The sequence below is a fragment of the Miscanthus floridulus genome, chromosome 2 (assembly GCF_019320115.1).
Source record: "Miscanthus floridulus cultivar M001 chromosome 2, ASM1932011v1, whole genome shotgun sequence".
NCBI lineage: Eukaryota > Viridiplantae > Streptophyta > Magnoliopsida > Poales > Poaceae > Miscanthus > Miscanthus floridulus.
In genome coordinates, this window is record NC_089581.1 from 31,087,630 (window position 1) to 31,111,252 (window position 23,623).

Consider the following 23,623-nt stretch of genomic DNA (forward strand, 5'->3'; position numbering starts at 1 on the left):
CCTAGAAGTGGCTAAACCGAACAGTTCTATCGAGCCTACCCCAAAGAAGAACTCGAAACAATCCATCTTTTACCTCTAGAATCCAATAATGAGTACGAGCTTCCATCACTTAATCCATTTCATACAACATAGAGTTCTTAAAAATTATTTATTACAATACCAGAGTTCAGAGTGCGATAATTAAACAACGGAATTAAAATAAACATCTAGCATAAACGATACAAGGATCCATCTGTACCCACCAAAAGAATCCTCCACATAAGGCTACTCCTCAATCTGCACCTACAATAGGGGTAAAATAAACCCTGAGTACACAATGTACTCGTAAGACTTACCCGACTCGTGGAAATACTTTCCCAACTCTCAAGGATACAATAGGCAGTATGGTTTGTTGTTTTCTTTTGTTTGCGAAAAGCATTACTAATAGTACATCCTTAAGGTCAAGTTTTATTAGCAGTCATGATTACTACATTAGCTAACCATTCTAGGTAAGCACCTGTTCTACTTTCAAGCAAGGGGGGGCAATCAAAACTATTTTGCCATCTTTCATCTTCAAGTTCTTACTGTGGTGCTAGACCATAGCCAAGTCGTATTGTCTCACAAAAATGGCGATTTGCGAACCAATGTATCCCAGCTGGGTGCCTCGAAACACATGCCCCACTTGTACCCTAGGCACAAACATAACCAACCCATTCCACTCCTGTCGAGGGGTCTAGGTCCCTATCTAAACTTGGACTCCAAGCCCCCACACTTGAGACCTAGTCTCGGTGTAGTGCTTAGACCTCCACCTTTTTCCGCCTCCAATCAGTTGGTCCAGAAAGAGCCGGAACCCACGACAAGAGCGCAATGAGCCTTCCCGCTCTCATAAGCAAGTATGTGCTCAGGATAATAAGTCTATGACTTGACTACCATCCACAGCACCGGACGGTCCTCAATCGACACGGATAGGGAAAACAGCTTAACCAAGCTAAGCCCCATGACTACGGGACATAACTTGTTACACCCACCAATACCCATACCATATCTCTTCTCGGTCTCCATTTTTATCTTCATCATTTTATTATGAGAGTAATAATGTTCACCTATTGTGAGTAACGATAGGTTACTCACGCTACCGACACCCTAAGCATAGTAGCTACTCGAACCTATATTAGTGGGACTCATAGGGTATATATATATATATATATGCATGTGGTTTCCATAAAATTCCTACAACGTAAATACACAACACATATATACGGTGAATATGAAAAATAGGAACTATGCATCGGGGCTTGCCTTGGGCAGGCGCGGTGTCAGCTAAGTTAGTCAGTGGCAGCTCCGGGACCTCCTCCTCGTATTCCTCGATGATCTTCTCGAACTCATGCTCGCCGGTGGTCACAATCTCCGCCGACTCGTTCTCTATATGCATGCGATTATAGTAATACAGCTATTTAGTATTTAGGCAACAGCACCTCTTAAAATAAGAATACACCTATTAAGCTACTAAGTTAGCTCTAATGACTAAGATACTAAGCTAACTATCATCTTCACCAAGCAAAATGTTGGGTTCACTAACAAATACTTAGCTTTGCAAATTAAGGGTATATCTTTATTTCTACTAAAGATTTAATGTATTTTGAAACAAAGAACATTTAACTACCCCAATGCTTAGTCTATTCTAACACCACAAAAATTACAGTGAGCACATAATAATACAATGAAGCTACCATAAATATTTTAGGACAAAAGCTATCACCAATTTACGACAAAAAATCCTACAATGATTAACTTAATAATATGAAGCACTTTTAAAAGATTTAATAGCTTCTAGTGTCAACACATATAAATATGAACTAAATACACCAACAGATAGATCATAATTTTAGAAACCTAACAAAATTTGTCTCATAATTTTTGGACACCTACATGATTTTCTATTAATTACTAAAGATCACTTCAGAAATTAAATTAGAAAACTCTTACTAATTCCCTAGAAAAAAGAAAAGAAAATTTCCCGCGAGGCCCGTGCGACGCGGCCCACGCACACGAGGTGGCCCACGGTAGGGAAGTCCACGCGTGCTGGCGCTTTTGCAACAAGGTCCTTGGTTTCCTTCTGAATCACACCTAAGTCCTAACACTATTTCCCCCTCTCTCAGACCCTCTCACTTAACCCCCTGACCTTTCTAGAATTCCCCCGCATGCACCCCTAGACTCAGCGCACGGCGGCGCGGCCGACGATGACACAGCGTGGTCGCGTCGGCCACCTGGGACATGCGTCGGCCCACCTATTGGGTCAGTCACCATCCTCGACCATGGTGGCTACACTAGACGGCGGTGAGGGGTGGCGGGACTCATCGAGGAAGGCTGTAACTGCTCCGGTGAGCTCAAGCAACTATAGGACTAGACAGTTGGCGAGCGAACATCAGGAAACTACCACGGGTCTGCCCGAGGTGATGGTTGGAGTGGAGGATGACAGAGGAGGGCTGGCCACATGCAGCCGAGCCGGCGGCGACGCACCGTGGCGGCACGGTCACATCAGCGACACCGTGGAAGTAGTAGAGGTTTGGCTAAGACGCGTAGGGTAAAGAGAGGATGGAAGCAAAGCTAGCGGTGCACTGGAATTGGTTCAGGACGGACAGGTAGAGGACTGCCCTCGGCTATGGCCGAGCGCGGCCTTATCGGCACGATGGCGGGGAAGACTCCAAATTGGAGCTTGGCCGTGCATGCTTCAAGGCTAGGTGGGGTCAGGAAGCAAGAGGGCTTGGTGATGGAACTATGGACGCGCTGAATTGGATTAAGGTGATCTCTCGCTGGCTAATTGCGTGGGGCATGGCTCCGACAACGGAAGCGGTAAGGATAGGAGATGGGTCCGAGCTCTGGTCGTCCTTGGCTTGGTGGCAAGAGGTCGGCCGAACCCGAGGTAGCATCCACGCACTCACTACCCGACAACATGGCTAGACCACGTACGTGCGCGAGGAGGCAGGTGGGGGCACGGCCTATGCGGCCGCAGTGCCATTAAGGTAAGGCGATGACGCGAGCAGTCGAGATAGCCCATGTGCGCACGGTGGCAAGGCAAGTAGCAGCAGCGTAGCATGGCGTCATGGTGGCAGCAGCATCGCGCGGCAGCGGCCGAGTACAGCAATGAGTGTGCCCTGGTAGCTCGGCAAGGCAACAATGGCGGTGACGATTGCATGGTGGCGAGTGGAGCAGCAACGTAGCGGCCCATAGCGCTCGGCTATAGCCAGGCCATGGCTAGGCCAGAGGCGGCCTTGGCCCACCACATGTGGCAGCGCACGTGCGCACACAGGGCGAGCCAGCGTGGCGACGTCGCGCCCCCAGGACGTGGTAACCGCGCCCACCTGGCCAACTAGCCCAAAATCTTGTCGTGCACGAATTTTAAAGCGTCTATAAAAACTAAACTGTTGCTCTTGGAACCAAACCACCTTCACCATGCTCAAAAGGGCATATCAGGCTACCAACCCGAGCTAAAATATGACACCACCTCTTAACTCAATTCCACAAAATAAATTCCCAACTATGGCATTGTCTTGCTGTCTATATACTTAAAAATCTTCCAAGTCTTTGAGCTGAATTTTGATTCCAAGTTCCATTTCTAGGTTGTTAGAAGTATTGGCTAGCAATGTTATTTTTTTACAGTAAAGGTTGCATTGCCATCTACAAAGTTTGTACATTAAGCTTTATTTAGGTACCACACACATGTTCTATAATATTTTTGCTCAATAAAAATTGGTTTTCAACCCTACATGATATACACGAGCTATTGAATCAACTTTCATTTAATATTTTTATTATTCATTTTAGGTTACAAGAAATTTATCTACACACTTTATCACATGTATTACCACATAAATATGATGCTCATGACATGGTTAAGTAGGTTATTATGGTGTAACACCGAGGGTGTTACAATCATCCATTTAGAACGTTTATATAAATGTTTTTCAAAGTAGCAAGCTTTAGAATGTGAGACCATTCCATATGCAATCATTTATGTCTCATTAATTAGTTTTTCAACGTGCTTGCTTTCACATAAGCCATAAAAATCCCACAATTAAGTAAGCCTTGCATGAATAACATTTGCATTGTTGTCTTATGTTTGAACTAGATTGTTTCCAATAATAGATCATTTTTTGCTTTTATTAAGTACCTGTGATATAATCTATTTCCTGTCCACACTTAGCAAACTGGTTAGACCTTTAATCGTGTTGTCATTCAATCATCCAAAACCCACTAAAAAGCTAGATGCACTTTGATAGAGGCACGGACACAGAGCCTGGCTACGGTGTGTGGCCTACCTCCTGCAGCCAGCCCACGCGGTGGTCACGCCGAGATGCAGATGCTAGCCTGCTGGCACCGGGTCGCCGCGCCCAGTCGGCTAGCGCTGTCAGCTGCGTCCAACGGCTAGGCCTTGGCAGGCGTCGGGCGGCAGTGGCTAACTGGCGTCACCGCATCAGCCTTCAGGGGCTCTGGGCGGCGGGCGGCGCTCAACGAGGTAGAGGACCGGCGGAGGATGGCGGTTGGCGGTAGGGTTAGCAGCGGCGAGCCCTAGTGCCCGATGGAGAGAGCGGACTCCGGAGAGAAGCAGGAACGAGGAGTCCTAGGGCGCGGCACTCACGATCGCGAATCACTATGGCTGCTCTCTGCCTGTGTTCCTCTCTGTGCTGGGCCAGAGGATCTAAAACATTTGGCCCAGCGTCTAGGGCTAGGCCAGAAAACAACATTTACACAATATCAAGAAGTAAGGAAAATTTACAGCAAATATAATATACAAATCATACATGCCCAGATTTTCCTCCACGGTGAAAAATAATTTATGCTATGTTTCAGTTGGTCAGGAAAAAGATCGCACTAACCCTACGTTGATGTTTGCATTTTTTTCTCCTAGAGTTGATGGTTACATTCATGGGAGTACTACATGTACTCTGCGTTACAACGACTTCAAAAACAATTCTACTTTAGATAACATTAACCTCTCAATTTATAGCAAATTATATTATTATAATATGATATATTCTTTAATGTTGTTTATTACCTACAATTTTTAAATATCCATGACATCCCATCAGATTGCTGACAGCAGTAGCTTTACTTAGGGGGTGTTCGGATCCGGTGACTAAAATTTAGGAGGTGTTACGTGAGGGTATCGTATGAGGTGTTCGGATACTAATAAAAAATAATTTACAGAATCCGTCAGTACTCCACGAGACGAATTTATTAAGCCTAATTAATCCGTCATTAGCACATGTTTACTGTAGCACTACATTATCAAATCATGGACTAATTAGGCTTAAAAGATTCGTCTCGTAAATTAGTCGCAAGCGGTGCAATTAGTCTTGTAATTAATCTATATTTAATACTCCATGCATATGTCAAACATTCGATGAAACAACGAGTAAAATTTAAGAGGAGAAACCAAATACCTCCTAGTCATCCCGCAGTAGATCAGCAGCTACCAAGTTACAGAGGTCATGTGCGGTTGATCATGGACTTTGAATCTTTGCTAGATGGTTGGATCGGGTGCTACTGCAACGCTAGATGGTTGGATCGGGTGCTACTGCTAAAGTTGCAGTGGCAGTTGTAACTGCACCTGATCAAGTCCCATCTTTACGTGCCAAAACCCAAAACCCGTTTCCCTTGCATCCACCGAGGACCAAGAATGGGCGGCACGTAAGCTACAAAATCCTTTGCTTCCGTAGATTCATTCACCACACCAACACAAAAAAGGAGGTATCCATCCATGGCTTGGGATAAGATAATCGTGTTCGTTGCTTTTCTTTGGAGGCTTGGCTGAGCCTTGGCATGGGCATGACGCGCACGGGTTCGGACTGATCAGGCCGACCCGGATCAACATGGTGAGGATGTGCTGGCTTCGACACTTGAGCTGATTGGTGATGGATTTATCGTAAGTTTATTATAATTGATGGCTATAGATACTCCCTTCGTTCTAAATTATAAGTCGCTTTGACTTTTTTTTTGTTATAGATTTTATTATGTATTTAGACATATATTATATCTAGAGATAACAAAATTGATATACAAAAGGTGAAAGTGACATATAATTTGCAACAAATGGGGTAGATTTGTAGCAATCATGATAATAACTACGATTACTAGTAACTATTTTGGTTACTGGTAAAAGATAAACGCTTTCATAACATTTAGGTTCATTCTCCTCTTTTTGTCTTCCACCTTTAGCTCCTATACGAGTGGTGGTCATCTTCAGTTTCACGCATGAAACCCAAAATGTCGTCCACCTTTAGCTCCTATACGAGTGGTGGTCATCTTCCAGTTTCACGCACGAAACCCAAAAGCACCTACTCAACATAGTTCTTTCATTGCTTTTGTTTTCTGCTTTTCTCGTCCCAGCTCTTGCGCGCGGAGGCATTGAGAGGGTAGGCCTCCGTAATCACCATGCATTTGGACATCTACACGAGTGTTCGGCTGATTAGATTTTGTAGGAGCGCACCAAGTGAGTAGTCGCACCTCCGTTTCTGGCAAGAACGGCTACATCCCGGTGTCTCGTGTTTGTAGGAGATATAAATCTTGTAATCCAAAATGGGGAGCTTGTTGGATAATCCGAGAGTAGATTAGGGTTTGTTTGGATCACCAGACTAATGTTTAGGCTAAACATGGACTAATTAAAACTCTTTTTTTAATGTGTTCTACTCGTCAATTAGTCTCTATTAGTTTTTGTTAAACCATGATTATTTAAGGTTTAGGCCTTCTAATTGGCATCCAAAACATGGACTAAACTTCCATCCAAACAGTCCTTTAGTGCTGTACTAAGAGGTATTTAGGCATAGAATAGAGTGGTCATGCCTAGGGTTCAAGAGTTTGTAGCATAAAATATTCATGATTATTTTCTAGAGAGTCTGGTGTGCTGTAGGATAGTCTGCGGGTGTATTTCCAAAGAGGGTTTTTTCTTCTTGGTTGGGGTCACATTGTTCCCACGGATAGTACGAGGGGGAGGGACGGCGAAAAGTTCAGGATAACAGTTTGTGGGTGAACCTAAGGTTGCATCGGCTCTAAGTGATCTCGCGGATAGTCTGGGTGTTCCTCCGAACAGTCCATGCAAACATCAACAGAACCAGGCACGGAGCCAGCGGTGGGGCTAGGGGGGCTCCAGCCCCCCTACCGCTCGCGAGCAAGCGAAGCCCCGTAGAGCCGTCGTCTAAAATTTCAGCTGTAGATGTACATGTAGGAGGGGCTGAGATTTGCTGAACCTCTTTTCTTGCTAATTGCCGTTGTTTAGCCCCTCCTAAAATTTTTCCTAGCTTCGTCACTGAACATAACCTATGTAGATTGTTGTCCTTAGTATTATTGGGATTTGTTCTTAGGGATGATGCTTCCTAGGGGTGTTTGGTGATTATCTAGGAGTGTCAAGGTGAGGTGTTGGTGTTGGTGTTGTGTAGTGGCCTTGCATAAAGAGGTTTAAGCTAGTCATTGGACTTTGAGCAAAACATGAATAAAGAGAGATAAATCATGGAATTGAACTTGCTAGACTTAACTTTCGTGGTATGGTGACCTTGTGTCACCAAGCTCAAGCTTGTGCCTTGCTTCTTCTTAGATCCAAGTGAGGGAGAAGGATTTGAGTAGAATTGGCCTTTCTCTTGCATAAACACATATTTCCATTTGGAGAGAAAACACATAACTGTCTAGATGTTGTCTGGAGTGCATTTGTGCTTGAGCCAGGCGAGGGCACCCTCCGCTAGGCCACCGAAAATGACCACCTGGCTGCAGCACGCTGCTGCCCGGGTTGTGTGTGTGTGTTTTTTTGCTTTTTTCTGTAGTCATTTAATCTTGTTCTTTTTCTGTTTGTCTCAACATCAGGATATAAAGGTGTGGTCAAAACACCTTTCTTTGTTTCCTTATATATCCATTCCTTAATTATATGTATAAATAGTTATCAAGTAAAACAATAAAATTATTTTTATTTTTTTTGTATATTATTGATTCATAAAAGCGTTTGATTTATTTTTGCCTTTACTTTAATTATGTATATTACTCATGATATTAAGTAAGATTATATACACAAGAAAACATATTCTCTCTCTATTAAATTTCTTTCAAGACAGTTTTTATTAAAATTTCAGACAACACTTTTACCGGGTAGCCGGCTTACCAAACAGCCCAAGGACCCTGACGTCCGATCTCCGCACACCCTGCCTCAAACAGGGCGCTGCCTTCCGACTAGCCGTTGCGCCGCCCCTCTTCCGTCTTCAACCCCGCAAAACGGCCCCCAAAGGCTCCCCTAATCTCAGGATCTCCACCCGCCGCCTCTCTCTCTCCGATTTGTTCATCGATTGGTGCGCCCCCATCACCATGATTGACGGACAGCCCATGGAGGTGGAGGCGCCGGTCCTCGCGCCCCAACAGGCCGTCTCGCCCCCAGCGGCCGCGCTGTCCAAGAAGACGCTGGCGTCGACCCCCAAGCGCAGGGCCGCGAGGAGGAAGACGCTCTGCGACATCACCAACCTGAGCAAGCGCGACCCGGCCGACGTGCCGGTACCGGACGAGTCGGCGTGCCCGGCGGCGCCGGCACCGGCGAGCGCGGGCGGTGTTGAGGAGCTTGCGCAGCTAGCCAAGGTAAGATCGCCCTTCCATAATCCCGTCTTCTTCTTCCTGATAGTTGTCTTGGCGTGTATGGCTAACGTGGCTCTTCTTTTTCTCTTTCACCGGAACAGAAGAACATGGAACTCGTGAGGCTCCTCGCGGAGAGAGAGTAAGTCTCTGCGCGCTCTGCTCCGCCGAATTATTCTACCGGTCATGGTTCTTGGGCAGTGATCTTGGGGTGTCCCCTTTTGGTCTGACTCCATTGGGTTTGGTTTGGGTGTCTGTGCAGCGAGATCATACAGTTGAGCGGGGCAGAGATTCAGAAGCTGCGCCTTGCCAACTGGGAGCTTGCCCGGGCCAATTCCCAGATGTTGGCGGTATGTTGCTCTGCTTCGTCCTCCAATTATCGCCAAGAAAGCTTAGAATGTTCAGTTCTTGTTGACGTCTTTGCAGCTAAGCATATTTAGTCGCCATGTGGCGTATTTAGTCGCTCATCGTTTTGTTTATTAATTTTGCAGGAGGTTAACCTTGGAAAAAACAGGGTAAGTACAGTTTGACATCGTCAGACACGGTAGATTTCTTCATAGCATGTTCAGCAAGAATCTGAGCCTTCATTTCTTTTCTCACTGAAGTTGAAAGCGTTGCAACATGAGCTTGCGTGCTCAAGAGCCAGCCTTAAAGCGAAAACATCTGAACTGGAGGTACACCGGATCCAGGACACTATTTTTTCTCCCTATAATCAGTTCATTTCCATGTCCGATCATTTTTCCTTTTTGATGAACAACGGTGTGCGATGCCGGCTCTTGTGTTCTTGCTACAGGATGTAAAGAAGACGATGCAGCGGCGCAACGCACCTGTGCAAAGGACGCAGCATCTGGGTCCTGACAGAGCTGCGCAGACCAAGGATGGAGATGTGGTCGATGCAGAGCCCGCTTCGGACGCATCGCGTGCGAGGAGCATCCAGAGGTCCGGGAACGCCAGCAGGAAACGGGTGCTGAGATCTCGATGTAATAATCCCCAATCCTCAGTTACCCGATTATCCCACATGACCTTGGTATCGACTTCGTCTGAATGTCTGACCGAATGCCCAATGTTTTTCAGCTCTAGGACCTACGACATCGGCGAAACTGGCGCTTCCGAAGGATAAGGATAGGGATGCCTCTCAGAGACGGTAAAACACCAAAGCTGAAAACCCTTGCCAAAGTTTTGACAGTTGAGTTTTGCTAAAGATCGTTGGTCTTCTTCTGCAGAAAGTCCATGAGAATACCTCAGCCAAGCAACCGCACGGAGGACTTGTTCGAGATAGAGGACGTCCAGCTCGCCATCAGCAGCTGCAAGATCGATCCAGAGAGTGCTTCTGGCAGTGAGAAGCCTGGGCACCAGTTCTTGCGCAGATCATCTCTTGGAAGGCCGCTGCGGCAGGCCAAGGGACGAGTCACCACCTACAAGGAGATGCCTCTCCACGTTAAGCTCAGGAGGCCCTAGAGAGTAGTTGGTTTTTAGGCTTCGAGTTGCAACGATTCTTTTGATGTCTTCTGCAGCTGCTGAAGTGCAGAAGATAGTGTGTAGTCTCTCTTGTGAAAATCTGGGTGTGCATTTGGCTTATCGGCGTTGGTACTGAAGGTTGCTAAGATAATTTGTTTATCCAGGTTGTGACTTTGGTTCTTTTGCAATGCATAATCGAGGGCAGAAGATGTATTCCTTCAGATTCTAATGTTTCTATTTTTAGTAGGGTTCAGCCAACGTTTTTTTTTCTCTTTCAATTTTTGACCCTACAGAGAAAACTAATGAGTCACACACTAAGCATAGCAATTATATTATTTATTAAATCTTATAGAAATAGAGTAAAAGATAATAGAATAGTGGAGTTAACCATATTATCAAAGTGGCTAACTCCTTCAATAAACTTGTTCTAGGAAAATTCTAATTCTTCCATAAATTTGTATGAATTTCTCACTAATGCAATTTCTTCTGTAAGTTTAGCAATTTTTGGTCTATTCATAGCATATATCTTTTATGGATCTGCTAATTCTTTTTTTTTAGAATTTGAATTTTCAAAATTCCCTTGTAAAAAAGAATCCAAAAAGGAGCTTTTTGGATGAAGTAAAAAAAAAAGATATACAACTGGTCATATAATTGTGGTTATATAGATTTTTTTCTGTACTAGGCTTTTTGTCCTAGGTATAAGAAGATTAGCCAAACTAATGCATTTTTGTATAAAGGTGTCATTGATCCAGTGAAGAAATATCGTAAGTTGATAATAGGCACCAAGTATATTACAATCAAACAAACTATAGTACAGCTATGAATAAACTTAACAGTAGACCACAGTATCCACTAAAACTAGTTCAGTTTACATTCCAGAATGTGACGTTCATTCGTCTGGGAACCAAAGTCAAACTTAAGCTGAGTCATCGCTCTGAACTGTATAGCTAGCAGATGCAAAGTGTTCTTTCACCAGAGCAAGAGCTTTCCCTCTGTGAGATATTTCATTCTTCACTGACTTGGGCATCTCAGCATATCTGCATTACATGTAATGCAATCAGTGTGAAGAAGGATGCAGGAGGAGTGTGAACTGTCAGGAAAATACTGTACTCACGTTTGTTCAAAACCAACTGGCTGGAATACAGGATCCCATCCAAAATCATTAGGACCTCTAGCAGGTACAATCTTTCCCTGCACAAAGAGAGCCAGTCTCAAAACATGACATTCCAAAATAAATATGTTGCGGCATTCATCAAAATGCTATGATACAATTAAATTATCTGGGTGAAATAAGGCAAGCATGCTGTTGGAACAAGGCTAACTAACAATCTGATAGAGTTAATGGTTCATTATTTTTCTCTTTATGCTCCCAATAGAAAATTTGTATACATGTTACAAAATTATAGTTCCACTGTGGTTTGCTACTAAAACAAAAAGAAGTTACTAAAATATACACCCAAGATACAGGTTTGCCAACAGCAGCATTGTAGCAAGGATTTTAATAAATCAGTTCATCCACAGCTGCATCGGACTTCAAAACTCCAGAAACAGAAAATGACATCTTACCGCAGTTTTTCCAACAAATGTGATTGGTTCCTCTCCAGGTCCAAGAGCAAGAGAAAAGATGCACATTGCAAACGCTGATTTATCTTCGTAAGCTTTTAACAGATTGTTCAGACCTATAAAAAAAATGGTGCACAAGGTTATTTAGTCAAAACACAAAAGAACCAGGAACACAAGAGATGAGAATCAGTTGGCTCTATAACCTTCATGCCCAATCTTCTCAAGAAACCACTTTCTGTTCATTCATGTATGCAAGATATCCAAACAAAGAGCAGATACATTAGTAATGGCATTGAAGGCTCCAAGATTAAGATACAGTCTGTCAATGAGTTATGTTGGAAAAGGATGTTTATTAAGTGACTTAGGGATAAGATTGTACGGTTAGAATGCTTGAGCAATAAAAGGACTTACATGTAGGGTCCTGCAGCAGAAAGATGTGCATGTCAAATTCTGCATAATCAATTTACAAGAACTCAAAGGGAAGAACAATGCAAATAAATCACCTGGTAGGCCTTTGAGTGCATTAAAACATAGGCAGGTGTCCTCCACCAGTACAGGCCCATTCACCTATATGATTATATGAAGAACAAGATGGCAGATTTCAATCAGACCTGAAAGTTATTTCATTGGATGTATATCCCAATATGCGAGCGGTCAGAAACATGGAAGTACCTGAGATGCAGCCATTCGTGCTTTCTCTTTGGATATGTCCTCTGGCTCCCCTTGCAGTTCTGGCACTGCCAAATACAAATTTAACAGAAAGAGTACAAAGAGATCATATGTTTTGTATTAAGAAAGAAAATAATAGCAATACATGAAGTAATATGAAGCAATCCCTCCATTCCAAATTATAGTTCATTTTGGCTTTGTCCTAAATCAAACTTCTTTAATTTTGACTGAGTTTATAGAAAAAAAACATGAAGGGCGGGCCTGGTGCAAGCGGTAGAGTCTTACCGCCTGTGACCGGAAGGCCCCGGGTTCGAGTCGTGGTCTCCTCGCATTGCACAGGCGAGGGTAAGGCTTGCCACTGACACCCCCAGACCCTGCACAGAGCGGGAGTTCTCTGCACTGGGTACGCCCTTTTTTATAGAAAAAAGCATCATCTACTATATCAAGTTAGTTTTCAAAAATTCTCCATGAAATCCATTTTGATGGTGCATTTATTTGATTTTGTAAATGTTAATATATTTTCTAAAACTTGATCAAAGTTAGAAAAAATTTAGGACAGAACCAAAGTGAACTATTTGGAATGGAGGAAGTAAAGGCATGATATAACATCAGAAGTTTTAGATGTAGTGGTTGTAGTGAACTTGTATGAGTTCCATCAGTTTTTTTTTAAAAAAAAATATTGTTGTGACATTTGATAAGATGTGTTTGGCTATTCTGGGGCATTTGGCAATACACTGGAGATGCAATGTCAATTCTCAGTGTAGGATGTCAGAATCTGAATTTTCAAATGTGGGTAGCCCGGACTTCCATTTCAATGCACCAAACTACATATGATTCGTGTACCTGTGTCCACCACTGATAACCCCAACTATTAACAAATTCTTAGTCAGTATTAATCTCAGGACAGCAAAAGAAAAGAATCACAAGGCTCCGTTTAGAATTCTGGTCATCAGTAACTAAACAACACATTGGCTACAAGGCTATTTAACCCGGAACGCCTGATGCAGTCCACCTGCACCTATATATCTGTATTTTTCCAATGTTTGCTACCTAACTGTTGCATGAATTTCCTGATTATAACACACAGCAAGATGAGAAACTTCAGCGAAGCTTTGCTATCAAATTACTGACACCCTGACGATATGACTGATCAGAGAAAAGGGAACGTGGTGTTATCTGTCCTGAATCTCCAGTTACTAAAAATCAGAATTCGGTACCATCAGCGATATCAGCTAATCAGATATAACAAGACCCTGGAGTATCTCAAATCCTCAATTCCGCGATTGGCAGATAACCACAAGCCCAAAGGCCACAACTCAGCGATGCCACCCCCTTCAGCCACCGAGTCATGGTGGCGCGCACTTGAACCGCTAGCGCTAAAACCCTCTCTGCTAGGCTGCTACTCGTGTAAGGTTGCAGATGCGGGGGCGACAAAGATGGATTGGGGAAGAGAGAGAGGAGGCACTCACGGTCGAGCTTCAGCGACTGGAAGGGGATGGAAGAGCCGAGGATGGCGCGGACCTCCTCCAGCTTCTTGGCGTTGCCCGTCACGAAGGTCACCGCCTTCGGCAGCACCCGCGCCGCTGCCGACATGGTGCAGTGGTGGGGTGTAGCCCGTTAAACACTTCTTCCGCAGGATACGGCGCGGGGAGCCGCAGATACGAGCGCGGCGGCGACGACGGCGGCGATGGGTGAAGGGACGGGGACGTCGGGGAGAGATGTCGTTTGCTGGTTTCTGTTCCGAGTGGACCTGAGCGAACGTGGGCCGGCCCAGCCTGAGCCCTACGGCTAGGTCTGGCCCGTGTCTGTTTAGGACTTTTTTTTTTATCAGATACAATTATTAGACGCAAAAAGGCCACCCACTTCACACTCATATCACACACATATGTATGCCTTACTTTTCTAAAAACAATCCAGAAAAAAGTGTGAAACCAGAGTTTAAACCCTGTTGGGTAGCGTCCCACTGGATTGCCTTACCACTGGATTAAAGATCATTTTCGTGCGTCTATTTATGACTTTAGGCCATATTTGATAGAGATGATCAACCCAGAAAGATCGGCCCCGTCAGATTGAATTGTCTAAATCATTTTGATGTAAGGAAAAGGTGGCGTCTGTACCTCTCTCGATTATTGTTAGAGTCCAGATTTCCTCCTCTAACTAAAAAAGAGCGGTTAGTTCTCTAAAATTTCTGGCCTTTCATTAGCCCTTCACAAAATGCTCAGGTCCAATGGCGGAGGGTGAGGGGAAATTAGGGGGGGATTTTTAGTGTTACACAACATAAATGATCATTAAAAGAAACTTTATAATTGCTATGTTTTGTGAAGCTAAATTGTACATTGTCTGATTGTAATGGGCCTAAGAAGAATGAAAAGTTTGTATCAACAGGCTAGCTTGCAGCTTATCAAAGCTCAGCATAGATATTGCCTATTGGTGAACACTTCCTGGGATCCGGGTGCACACTTGCATGTCTGAGAGTGAGAATGGGTACTCTAAAAAAACGGTACTTGCTCATATAGAATTTGAAATGAGCTAAACATGATTATTAACATACCCGTTTGGATCCTTGAAATTGAATTTATTTTAATAATCATAATTCAGACACATATTAATTAAGCTAATATAGTTGTATATGGATTATATTTGTATATCATTGTTGGTTAGAGATATTTATGTGTTGCACTTAGGGGAGAAAGTTGAAGAGCGTGTTATAAGTTGCAAAATAGAAACATAACATGATGATCTATAGAATCAGTTTTCATCTCCCACCCTATGAATTTGAGATAGGCTATATATGTGAACTTTGAAAAGGGTGGAATGTCAAATTCAAAGCCAAATAGTCTAATTTATTAAGTAGATTTCAATTTCTCCAACTAAAATGATCCAAACAGCCTCTAATAGTATTTAGTTATCAAATTATACCACCGTCTCATATTGCATTAATTCTCAGAGTGCAGAGGGTAGAGGCAACATACTCCCATACTAAATTTAAGAGTAATCAATAGGGGCTAGTGTGGGGAGGCGGTGCATTTGGTGTGCTTGTAACAAGCTTGAAAACTGTCATGGAGAATGGGGAGGGCGGAGTCCAGTTTGTCCTCCACAAGGCTCCGCCTTTGCTCAGGTCTAAATAAAGAGGGCACGTAGACCTTATTTGAATTCATAGAGCTAATAGTTAGTCGCTAATAGCTTATTTGATTCGTCTACCTAAATGTTAGCTAATACCCATTTAACAACTACCTTACTAGGACCAAACTAGCTAATAACCGGCTAATATAAGCTATGAGATATTATAACTAGCTAACTATTAACAACTAATGATCCAAACAAGGCATGTGTCATGACCTTTCGTTTTCCATCCTCCTTAGTAATTGGGTGCTTTTGTCTAATATATTCGAAGGTTGTCTAAAGTGTAGTTATCTTGAGAATGTCGTATCAGCAAGTGGCTCAAACAGTGCTTGTGGTTCAAGGACCGAAAGGCGTTGGTGGATAACTCACATATAGGATTGGGGCAGATGTGATTGTAGCCGCCAAGAGCAATGGCACTGGACGTGGACAGTGCCATGGGCTGCTGACAGGGATAGCATGAGGGGTAGTAGAAGATATATGGATACAGATAAGGAGTGGAGGATCGAGAGGTGGGGCCTATGCGTCATAGGCTCAACCACAGTAACTCTTGTACCCTCTAATCATGCTCGAAAATAATACGCGCCATGCACAGGCCGAAGAGTCTCTCGTATTGGGAGGTGGGGCCTATGCGTCATAGGCTCAACCACGGTAAATCTTGTATTCTTATAAGCACGCTTAAAAATAATTGATATAACATCCGGGTCGAATGAGTACTGTAGAGACATCTCTTAAAAAACTCGCTCTTTCGTATTGTAATGATACGTTAAATAGAAACCACGGGAAGAAGCATGAATATGAGAAGTTTTGGGGGAAAAAAACATTTAACTGGTTGCTGTAACTACGAGGCCCAGATTATAATTTTGGTTGGAGCTATTTGCTGTGTAACAACTAACTAGTAGCGGCCACAACACATCTTGCCCACTGTCGGGGACCAATAGTAGGGTATCCCAGAAGGTGGAACCGATAACCACCGAACGTGAAAAACTTCTGGACGCATAAGGGCGCCATGTCATCCCTTGTTCGAGTGACAGGAGTTCGGTTCCGCCTCGCCCGACACCTTTGGGACGGGCTCGGTCTCGCCCGAGGGCCGAGGGATAAACTCCGTCTCGCCCGACGCCTTGAGGGCGGGCTCGGTCTCGCCCGAGGGCTGAGGGATGAATTCCGTCTCGCCCGATCCCGGAGGGGCAGGGTCAGCCTCACCCGACGCCTTTGTGGGATAACCCTGCCTCGCCCAAAGGCTCAAGGCTAATCTCCGTCTCGCCCGACGCCTATAGGGCGGGCTCGGTCTCGCCCGAAGGCTAAGGGATGGATTCCGCCTCGCCCGATCCCGGAGGGATAGGTTTAGTCTCGCCCAAGAGATAGGGATTGGTCTCCGTCTCACCCGACGGCCCAGAACGAGCCTCGCCCTGATCGATATCTATCCCTCATAATGATGGGTACAGGACGAGACAAGACGTTCGGGTCAACCATGACTCCAACGACCATACCCTGCGCCCTGGCAGGAAAAAGACTGCCAGGGAACGACAGGACTGATGCTTTAGACCCTTCCGGGCGCCGCAGAGCCCAAAAGGTATTACAGGTGCGTGCACCTCACCCTGTAGAGTTGTAGGCGCCGCCTTCAGCTCTGGGACACGGAACCCAACGAAGATATACGACAACCGCTACGCTCCAAGAACGGATTTGCTATCTCCACGAACGACGGATATTCCGTCACCACGCTGTGGACCCGAGGGAGCGGCGCCCTCTTCCCGACCCCTCAGGTCCTCCCAGTCAGAAGGCCTTGGCCACGGCGCTACACCGGACCCCGACCCCGAATTCTCCCAACAAGGAATCATGGGAACCAGAAGGCGTGCGGAGCGAGGCTGGGGGGAGGCTCATAAGTCAAAACCACTGTACTACAGCCCATACCCTGCGCAGGGCAGCATTCTGTGACTAACCTGACATCCTACAGAGACATCGACAACATGGTAAGCACTTATCTTCCTTCGCACTCATCAGAATTGAGGACCTGGCCAGGTAGACGTGAGCCACAAGACTAAGTAGAGTACGCATCCTGGAACCCTCACCCTTGTAAAGCCAGCCCCTTCATCTATAAAAGGGGATGCGCTTCCTCCATCAAAGAGACGGAAAAAAGAGGACCGAACAATAGAACGCACTCATACACACATTCAAGCAGCTACGAAGCTCCTGACCACCTTTCAATCCTTCCATCAGAGACTTGGGACCAGTCCCTCTCTCGGCAGTTTGTATCCCTTACTACAGACCGTTCACGGTGCTAATAACACAAGCAGCAACAAATTGGACGTAGGGACGTTCCGCCCAAACCAGTATAAATCCTGTGTCCTTTAGCGCACCATCCGAGCCTAACGCGCATTACTATAAATTTACTTGCCGGTGCTTGTACAAAACACCGACAGTTGGCGCGCCAGGTAGGGGCTTTGCGCGTTCCAAATCAGGTCTCGGATGGCCACCCACGCAATCACCTGGGCCCCGGGCGCACACGTGCGTTTCGGTGACCTGGATTTCATCATCACATTAGGAGGAGAGCTGGCGCTGACTCACTCAGCCGCCCCATCTCCCCCTTCCATCAACCTCAGCCGTCTCAGGCTTGAGGGCCCACCGGGCAACTCCCGGGGAGTCCCGTCACCCAAGGAGGCCTCTCACAACGCCACCATGTGTCCGGAAGGGTCCGTATGGAGCGCCCCGACAGCATTTCCGTTCGGTCTCCGCAACGTTGCGGCAACCGCTGGCCGCCTTCTGGCGCTACGTGTGGTTCAACCACCCACGGACATCGAGTTCGTGGGGGCGATTGAACGGGATACGGAGACCCTCTACGGGCTCCTCAACGAGGAGCCTGTATTGCTCTCCAGCTCAGATTCCAGTAGGGGGAGACACCACCCTTCCCGGGAATGCTACATGATGCAGACCCCCGAGGGTCATGTCGAAAGCGCCTCCAGGGAAGAGGCCACCCCTACAAACAATCCTGACAGCAGATCCGGGGAAGGGGGGACAGCCCCATCTCACCTGAGGATGGAGCAGCTAAGGGCTCGTCAGCAAGAGATCGATGAGGCCGGGCAAGGGCTCGCACGGGAATACGCGGACATCAATCGCGAGATTGAACGCCGCAAAGACGGGGGGCGCGCGCGCGCCACAGCCCGCACCGTACATCAAAGGATCCTCACCGACGATGGGGCCTTTCCTCACTTTGCTCGAGCCAGCCAGAACATCGCCGCAGCAACCGCCTTGCTGCATGGCCTCCCGGAGGCCGCGACGTCCGAGGATCGACGCGCTTATCGGGAGATTCGCACGTTGCTCGAGCGTGCAGCAGCGCAGCAGGCGGAAAGTTCGTTGTCTCGACGACGCGAACCCGACACCAGCCAGCGCGCGCCCTCAGTGCGTCCCACCAAGGACGCATCCGTACACCAAACGCCGCCAGCCGGCGGGCAGCCCTCCGTCGTCCCTGTACATCAACGCCTCGGCCGTGGCCGCGACGTACGCAGCATCATCGACGCCCGAAGATGTGCCCACGACGACGAGGGAGAAGCAGCGCGCCGCGGCTATCATCCCCGACGTGGCGGGCGCTACGACAGCAACGAGGACCGAAGCCCGAGCCCCGTCCTGCCAGGCCCTCAGGCCTTTGGCCGGCACATCCTCAACGCTGCGTTCCCCCTAAGGTATCGACCGCCTACAAACATTCCTAAATATTCTGGCGAAACAAATCCCGGGCTTTGGCTCGAAGACTATCGGCTTGCATGTCAGGCCGGTGGTGCGAGTGATGATAACTTCATTATTCGCAATCTCCCGCTGTTCTTGGCCGACTCGGCACGAGCATGGCTGGAGCACCTACCGTCCAATGCTATTCAGAGTTGGGCGGATCTGACTGAGATCTTCGTGGGTAATTTCCAGGGCACGTACAAACGCCCTGGAAACCCATGGGACCTCAAGAACTGCCGTCAGAAGGCCGATGAAACCCTCCGCGGGTACATCCGGCGCTTTTCCCGACAGTGCAATGAGCTCCCGAACGTCGCCGACGCCGACGTGATAGGAGCCTTTCTGTCCGGAACGACCTGCGAATCCCTGGTCCACAAGCTAGGACGCAGGGGCCCGCGAACTACCAAGGAACTCCTGGACATCGCCACCAGTCACGCCTCTGGAGAAGAGGCGGTCGGAGCCATCTTTGATCGCTCCGACGGAAAGACAAGGCGGGACGAGGACGCCAGCGAAGGCGCCTCCAACCGTCCCGCCAAAGGGAAAAATAAGAAGCAACGGCGCGACAACTCACTCGTGGCCGCTGCCGACCGCAAGGGTGGCCGGAAGCCCACGGAGGGCACTCCGAACCACTTCGAGAAAATGCTCGAGGGGCCATGCCCAAACCACGCCTTCCCGGCCAAGCACCTATACAAGGAATGCGGCCTTATGCGCAAATACTTGGCCGGGGGCCTGAACAAGGAGGAGCAGGGGAAGGAGCCTGTTCCCACCACTAACGACACGGAGGAGAAGGACGACACCTTCCCAACTCCGACCGGTGCCCTCATGATCTTCGGAGGATCAACGGCCTACGACTCCAGGCGCCGCCAGAAGGTCGCACGTCGAGAAGGTCTATACCGCTGGACCGGCCACGCCAGCTTTTCTCCGGTGGTCGGAATCCGCCATAACCTTCGACCGGACCGACCATCCGGATGCCATCCCACACCCGGGAAGGTATCCGCTTGTCGTCGACCCGATCGTCGGTCCAAAGCGGCTCACCAAGGTATTGATGGATGGGGGCAGCGGCCTCAACATCATGTACGCCAAGACGCTCGACGAGATGGGCGTCGACCGAACGCACCTCCGTCCCGTCCGAGCACCTTTCCATGGCGTCGTGCCTGGAAGGCAAGCCGTGCCACTAGGGCAGATTGACCTGCCCGTCACTTTTGGGGATCGATCCAATTACCGGACTGAGACCCTCACCTTCGATGTAGTGGGGTTCCCGGGGACTTTCCACGCCATTCTGGGGCGACCATGTTACGCGAAGTTCATGGCCGTACCCAATTACACATACCTGAAGCTGAAGATGCCGGGCCCCCGTGGGATCATCACCATCGGCACCTCCTTCCAGCGCGCTTACGAGTGCGAGGTCGAATGCTGCGGACACGCATCCGCGGTCATCGCATCCGAAGAGCTCGCCACCCTCAGGGAGGAGGTCATTGAAGGGACACCCGACGCAAAGAAGTCGTCTGGATCGTTCGAATCGGCAGAGGGCTCCAGGGACGTCCTCTTGGATCCCAGTAGCTCCGAGGGCAAAAAAGTCCGAATCGGGACCGCGCTCTCCTCCGCATAGGAAAGCGCGCTCGTCGACTTCCTCCGCGCCAACAAGGACATCTTTGCGTGGAAACCCTCGGATATGCCGGGCATCCCGAGGGAGGTCGCCGAGCATACTCTCCAAATCCTCCCGGGCTCCAAGCCGGTGAAACAACGCCTGCGCCGCTTCGACGAGGAGAAACGCAGGGCCATCGGCGAGGAGATAGCCAAACTACTGGCCACAGGATTCATTAAGGAAGTATACCACCCAGAGTGGTTAGCAAATCATGTTCTTGTCCGAAAAAGAGCGGGAAATGGAGAATGTGTGTTGATTATACTGGCCTCAACAAAGCGTGTCCAAAGGATCCATTTCCTTTGCCACGAATAGACCAAATAGTCGATTCCACCTCGGGGTGCGAAACCCTCTGTTTCCTGGACGCATACTCAGGCTACCATCAAATCGCGATGAAAGAATCCGACCAGCTCGCGACATCTTTTATCACGCCCTTCGGATCATTTTGCTACGTTTCAATGCCGTTTGGTCTGAAGAACGCTGGGGCAACGTACCAGCGCTGTATGCTTAGTTGCTTCGGAGACCTCATCGGGCGAACCGTTGAGGCCTATGTCGACGACATCGTAGTCAAATCCAAGCGGGCTGACCACCTTGTCGCCGACCTTGAACGCACCTTTGCGAAACTCCGGGCGAACGGCATCAAGCTCAATCCCGAAAAATGTGTTTTCGGGGTCCCGAGGGGCATGCTGCTCGGCTTCATCGTCTCCGAGCGTGGCATCGAAGCCAACCCAGAGAAGATATCAGCCATCACGAGGATGGGCCCGATCCAAAACATAAAGGGGGTTCAGCGGATCACCGGGTGCCTTGCCGCCCTCAGCCGATTCATTTCACGCCTCGGCGAACGAGGACTCCCCCTTTATCGACTCCTGAAGAAAACTGACCGCTTCGAGTGGACAGCCGAGGCTCAGGAGGCACTTGACATGGTTAAACGATTTTTAACTAAGCCACCGGTCCTAGTTCCTCCATGCGATGGAGAATCTCTCCTACTATATATATCGGCCACCACCCAAGTGGTTAGCTCCGCCTTAATAGTAGAGCGAGAGGAAGAGGGGCACGCCTTCAAGGTGCAGCGCCCTGTATATTTCATCAGCGAGGTGTTATCCGACTCCAAAACCCGCTACTCCCAGATCCAGAAACTCCTCTACACCGTCCTCATCACCAAAAGGAAGCTACGCCACTACTTCGAGTCACACCCCGTGACAGTAGTGACGTCGTTCCCCCTCGGCGAGGTCGTTCGTAGCCATGACGCTACGGGAAGAACCGCAAAGTGGGCACTCGAGCTGATGGATCAGGGCATTTCTTATGTCCCCCGAACGGCGATCAAATCTCAGGCACTAGCTGACTTCATCGCGGAGTGGACCGAGGTCCAGATGCCACCAGCAGCCGTCGATCAAGAGTACTGGATAATGTACTTCGACGGATCGCTGATGAAGAAGGGCGCCGGAGCAGGACTAGTCTTTGTATCCCCCCTCGGGGTGCACATGAGGTACATGGTTCGGCTTCATTTTCCCTCATCAAACAATACTGCAGAATACGAAGCGCTCATCAACGGCCTACGAATCGCCATCGAGCTGGGCATCCGACGCCTCGACGTCAGGGGCGACTCTCAGCTGATCGTCAACCAGGTCATGAAAGAATCAGGCTGCCACGATACCAAGATGGAGGCGTACTGTCAAGAGGTCCGACGCTTGGAGGACAAATTCGATGGCCTCGAACTCAATCATATCCCCAGGCGCCTCAACGAAGCGGCCGACACACTCGCAAAAGCAGCATCCAGCCGAGAGCCAGTTCCAACAGGCGTCTTCGCCAGTGACCAACACAAACCCTCGGTACACTACGTGGGGTCGGAACAAGCCGACGGTGGCCCTTCTAGTCCGACCCCCAAGGCCGATCCGCCAACTGTTCCTCCCGACCCCGAGGTCATGGAGCTTGAAGAAGACCCAGCAATGGAGTCCGATCCTCCCAATGACTGGAGAACACTTTACCTCGACTATCTCCTCCACGACGTATAACCAATTGACAAGACAGAAGCCCGACGGCTCGCGCGATGTGCCAAATCCTTCGTTCTTGTAGAGGGCGAACTCTACAAACGAAGTCACATCGGAATTTTGCAACTTTGTATCCCTGGCGAACAGGGAAAACTCCTACTGAGCGACATCCACGGTGGAGCATGCGGTCACCATGCCGCACCAAGAACCTTGGTTGGGAAGGCATTCCGACAGGGTTTCTATTGGCCCACCGCAGTAGCCAATGCCGAGCAAATTGTACGCACCTGCGAAGGGTGCTAATACTATGCTCGGCAAACACACCTCCCGGCCCAGGCTCTTCAAATGATCCCCATCACATGGCCCTTCGCGGTCTAGGGGCTTGACCTGGTTGGGCCACTTAAAAAGGCGCCCGGGGGCTTTACCCACCTGCTTGTCACCATAGACAAGTTCACAAAATGGATTGAAGCTCGGCCAATATCCACAATCAAATCCGAGCAAGCTGTGCTGTTCTTTCTCGACATCATCCATCGCTTTGGAGTACCGAACTCCATCATCACAGACAACGGCACGCAGTTCACCGGTAGGAAATTTGTTCGTTTTTATGATAAACAACACATCCGAATCGATTGGGCAGCCGTCGCGCACCCCCGGACGAATGGACAGGTCGAGCGCGCAAACGGCATGCTTCTTCAAGGCCTCAAGCCTAGAATTTTCAACTGGTTGAACAAGTTCAGCGCGCGTTGGCTCACTGAGCTCCCGGCTGTGCTCTGGAGCCTAAGGACGACTCCTAGCCGGGCCACCGGCTACACACCCTTCTTCATTATCTACGGTTCCGAGGCCATTCTCCCGACGGACCTCGACTATGGAGCACCAAGAATCAGAGCAT

At 48.1% G+C, this 23,623-nt stretch overlaps 2 protein-coding genes across 2 annotated transcripts; one reads left to right on the forward strand and one right to left on the reverse strand.

The window, feature by feature from the left end:
- The first annotated feature begins 8,181 nt into the window (after positions 1-8,181).
- Positions 8,182-10,249, forward strand: LOC136538336 (SHUGOSHIN 2-like). Its single transcript, XM_066530316.1, has 8 exons — positions 8,182-8,589; positions 8,688-8,725; positions 8,846-8,933; positions 9,075-9,098; positions 9,189-9,257; positions 9,377-9,563; positions 9,658-9,727; positions 9,807-10,249. The coding sequence occupies exons 1-8, from the start codon at positions 8,326-8,328 to the stop codon at positions 10,039-10,041; spliced, it is 975 nt and encodes a 324-aa protein (XP_066386413.1). The 5' UTR covers positions 8,182-8,325; the 3' UTR covers positions 10,042-10,249.
- A 535-nt stretch (positions 10,250-10,784) lies between these two features.
- On the reverse strand, positions 10,785-14,035 carry LOC136538337 (inosine triphosphate pyrophosphatase). Its single transcript, XM_066530317.1, has 8 exons — positions 13,743-14,035; positions 12,277-12,341; positions 12,108-12,171; positions 12,016-12,025; positions 11,808-11,839; positions 11,608-11,720; positions 11,156-11,232; positions 10,785-11,078 (listed from the first exon to the last, which is right to left on the reverse strand). Exons 1-8 carry the CDS (start codon positions 13,864-13,866, stop codon positions 10,958-10,960), a joined length of 606 nt encoding a protein of 201 aa, XP_066386414.1. The 5' UTR covers positions 13,867-14,035; the 3' UTR covers positions 10,785-10,957.
- Between the last annotated feature and the right edge of the window lie 9,588 nt (positions 14,036-23,623).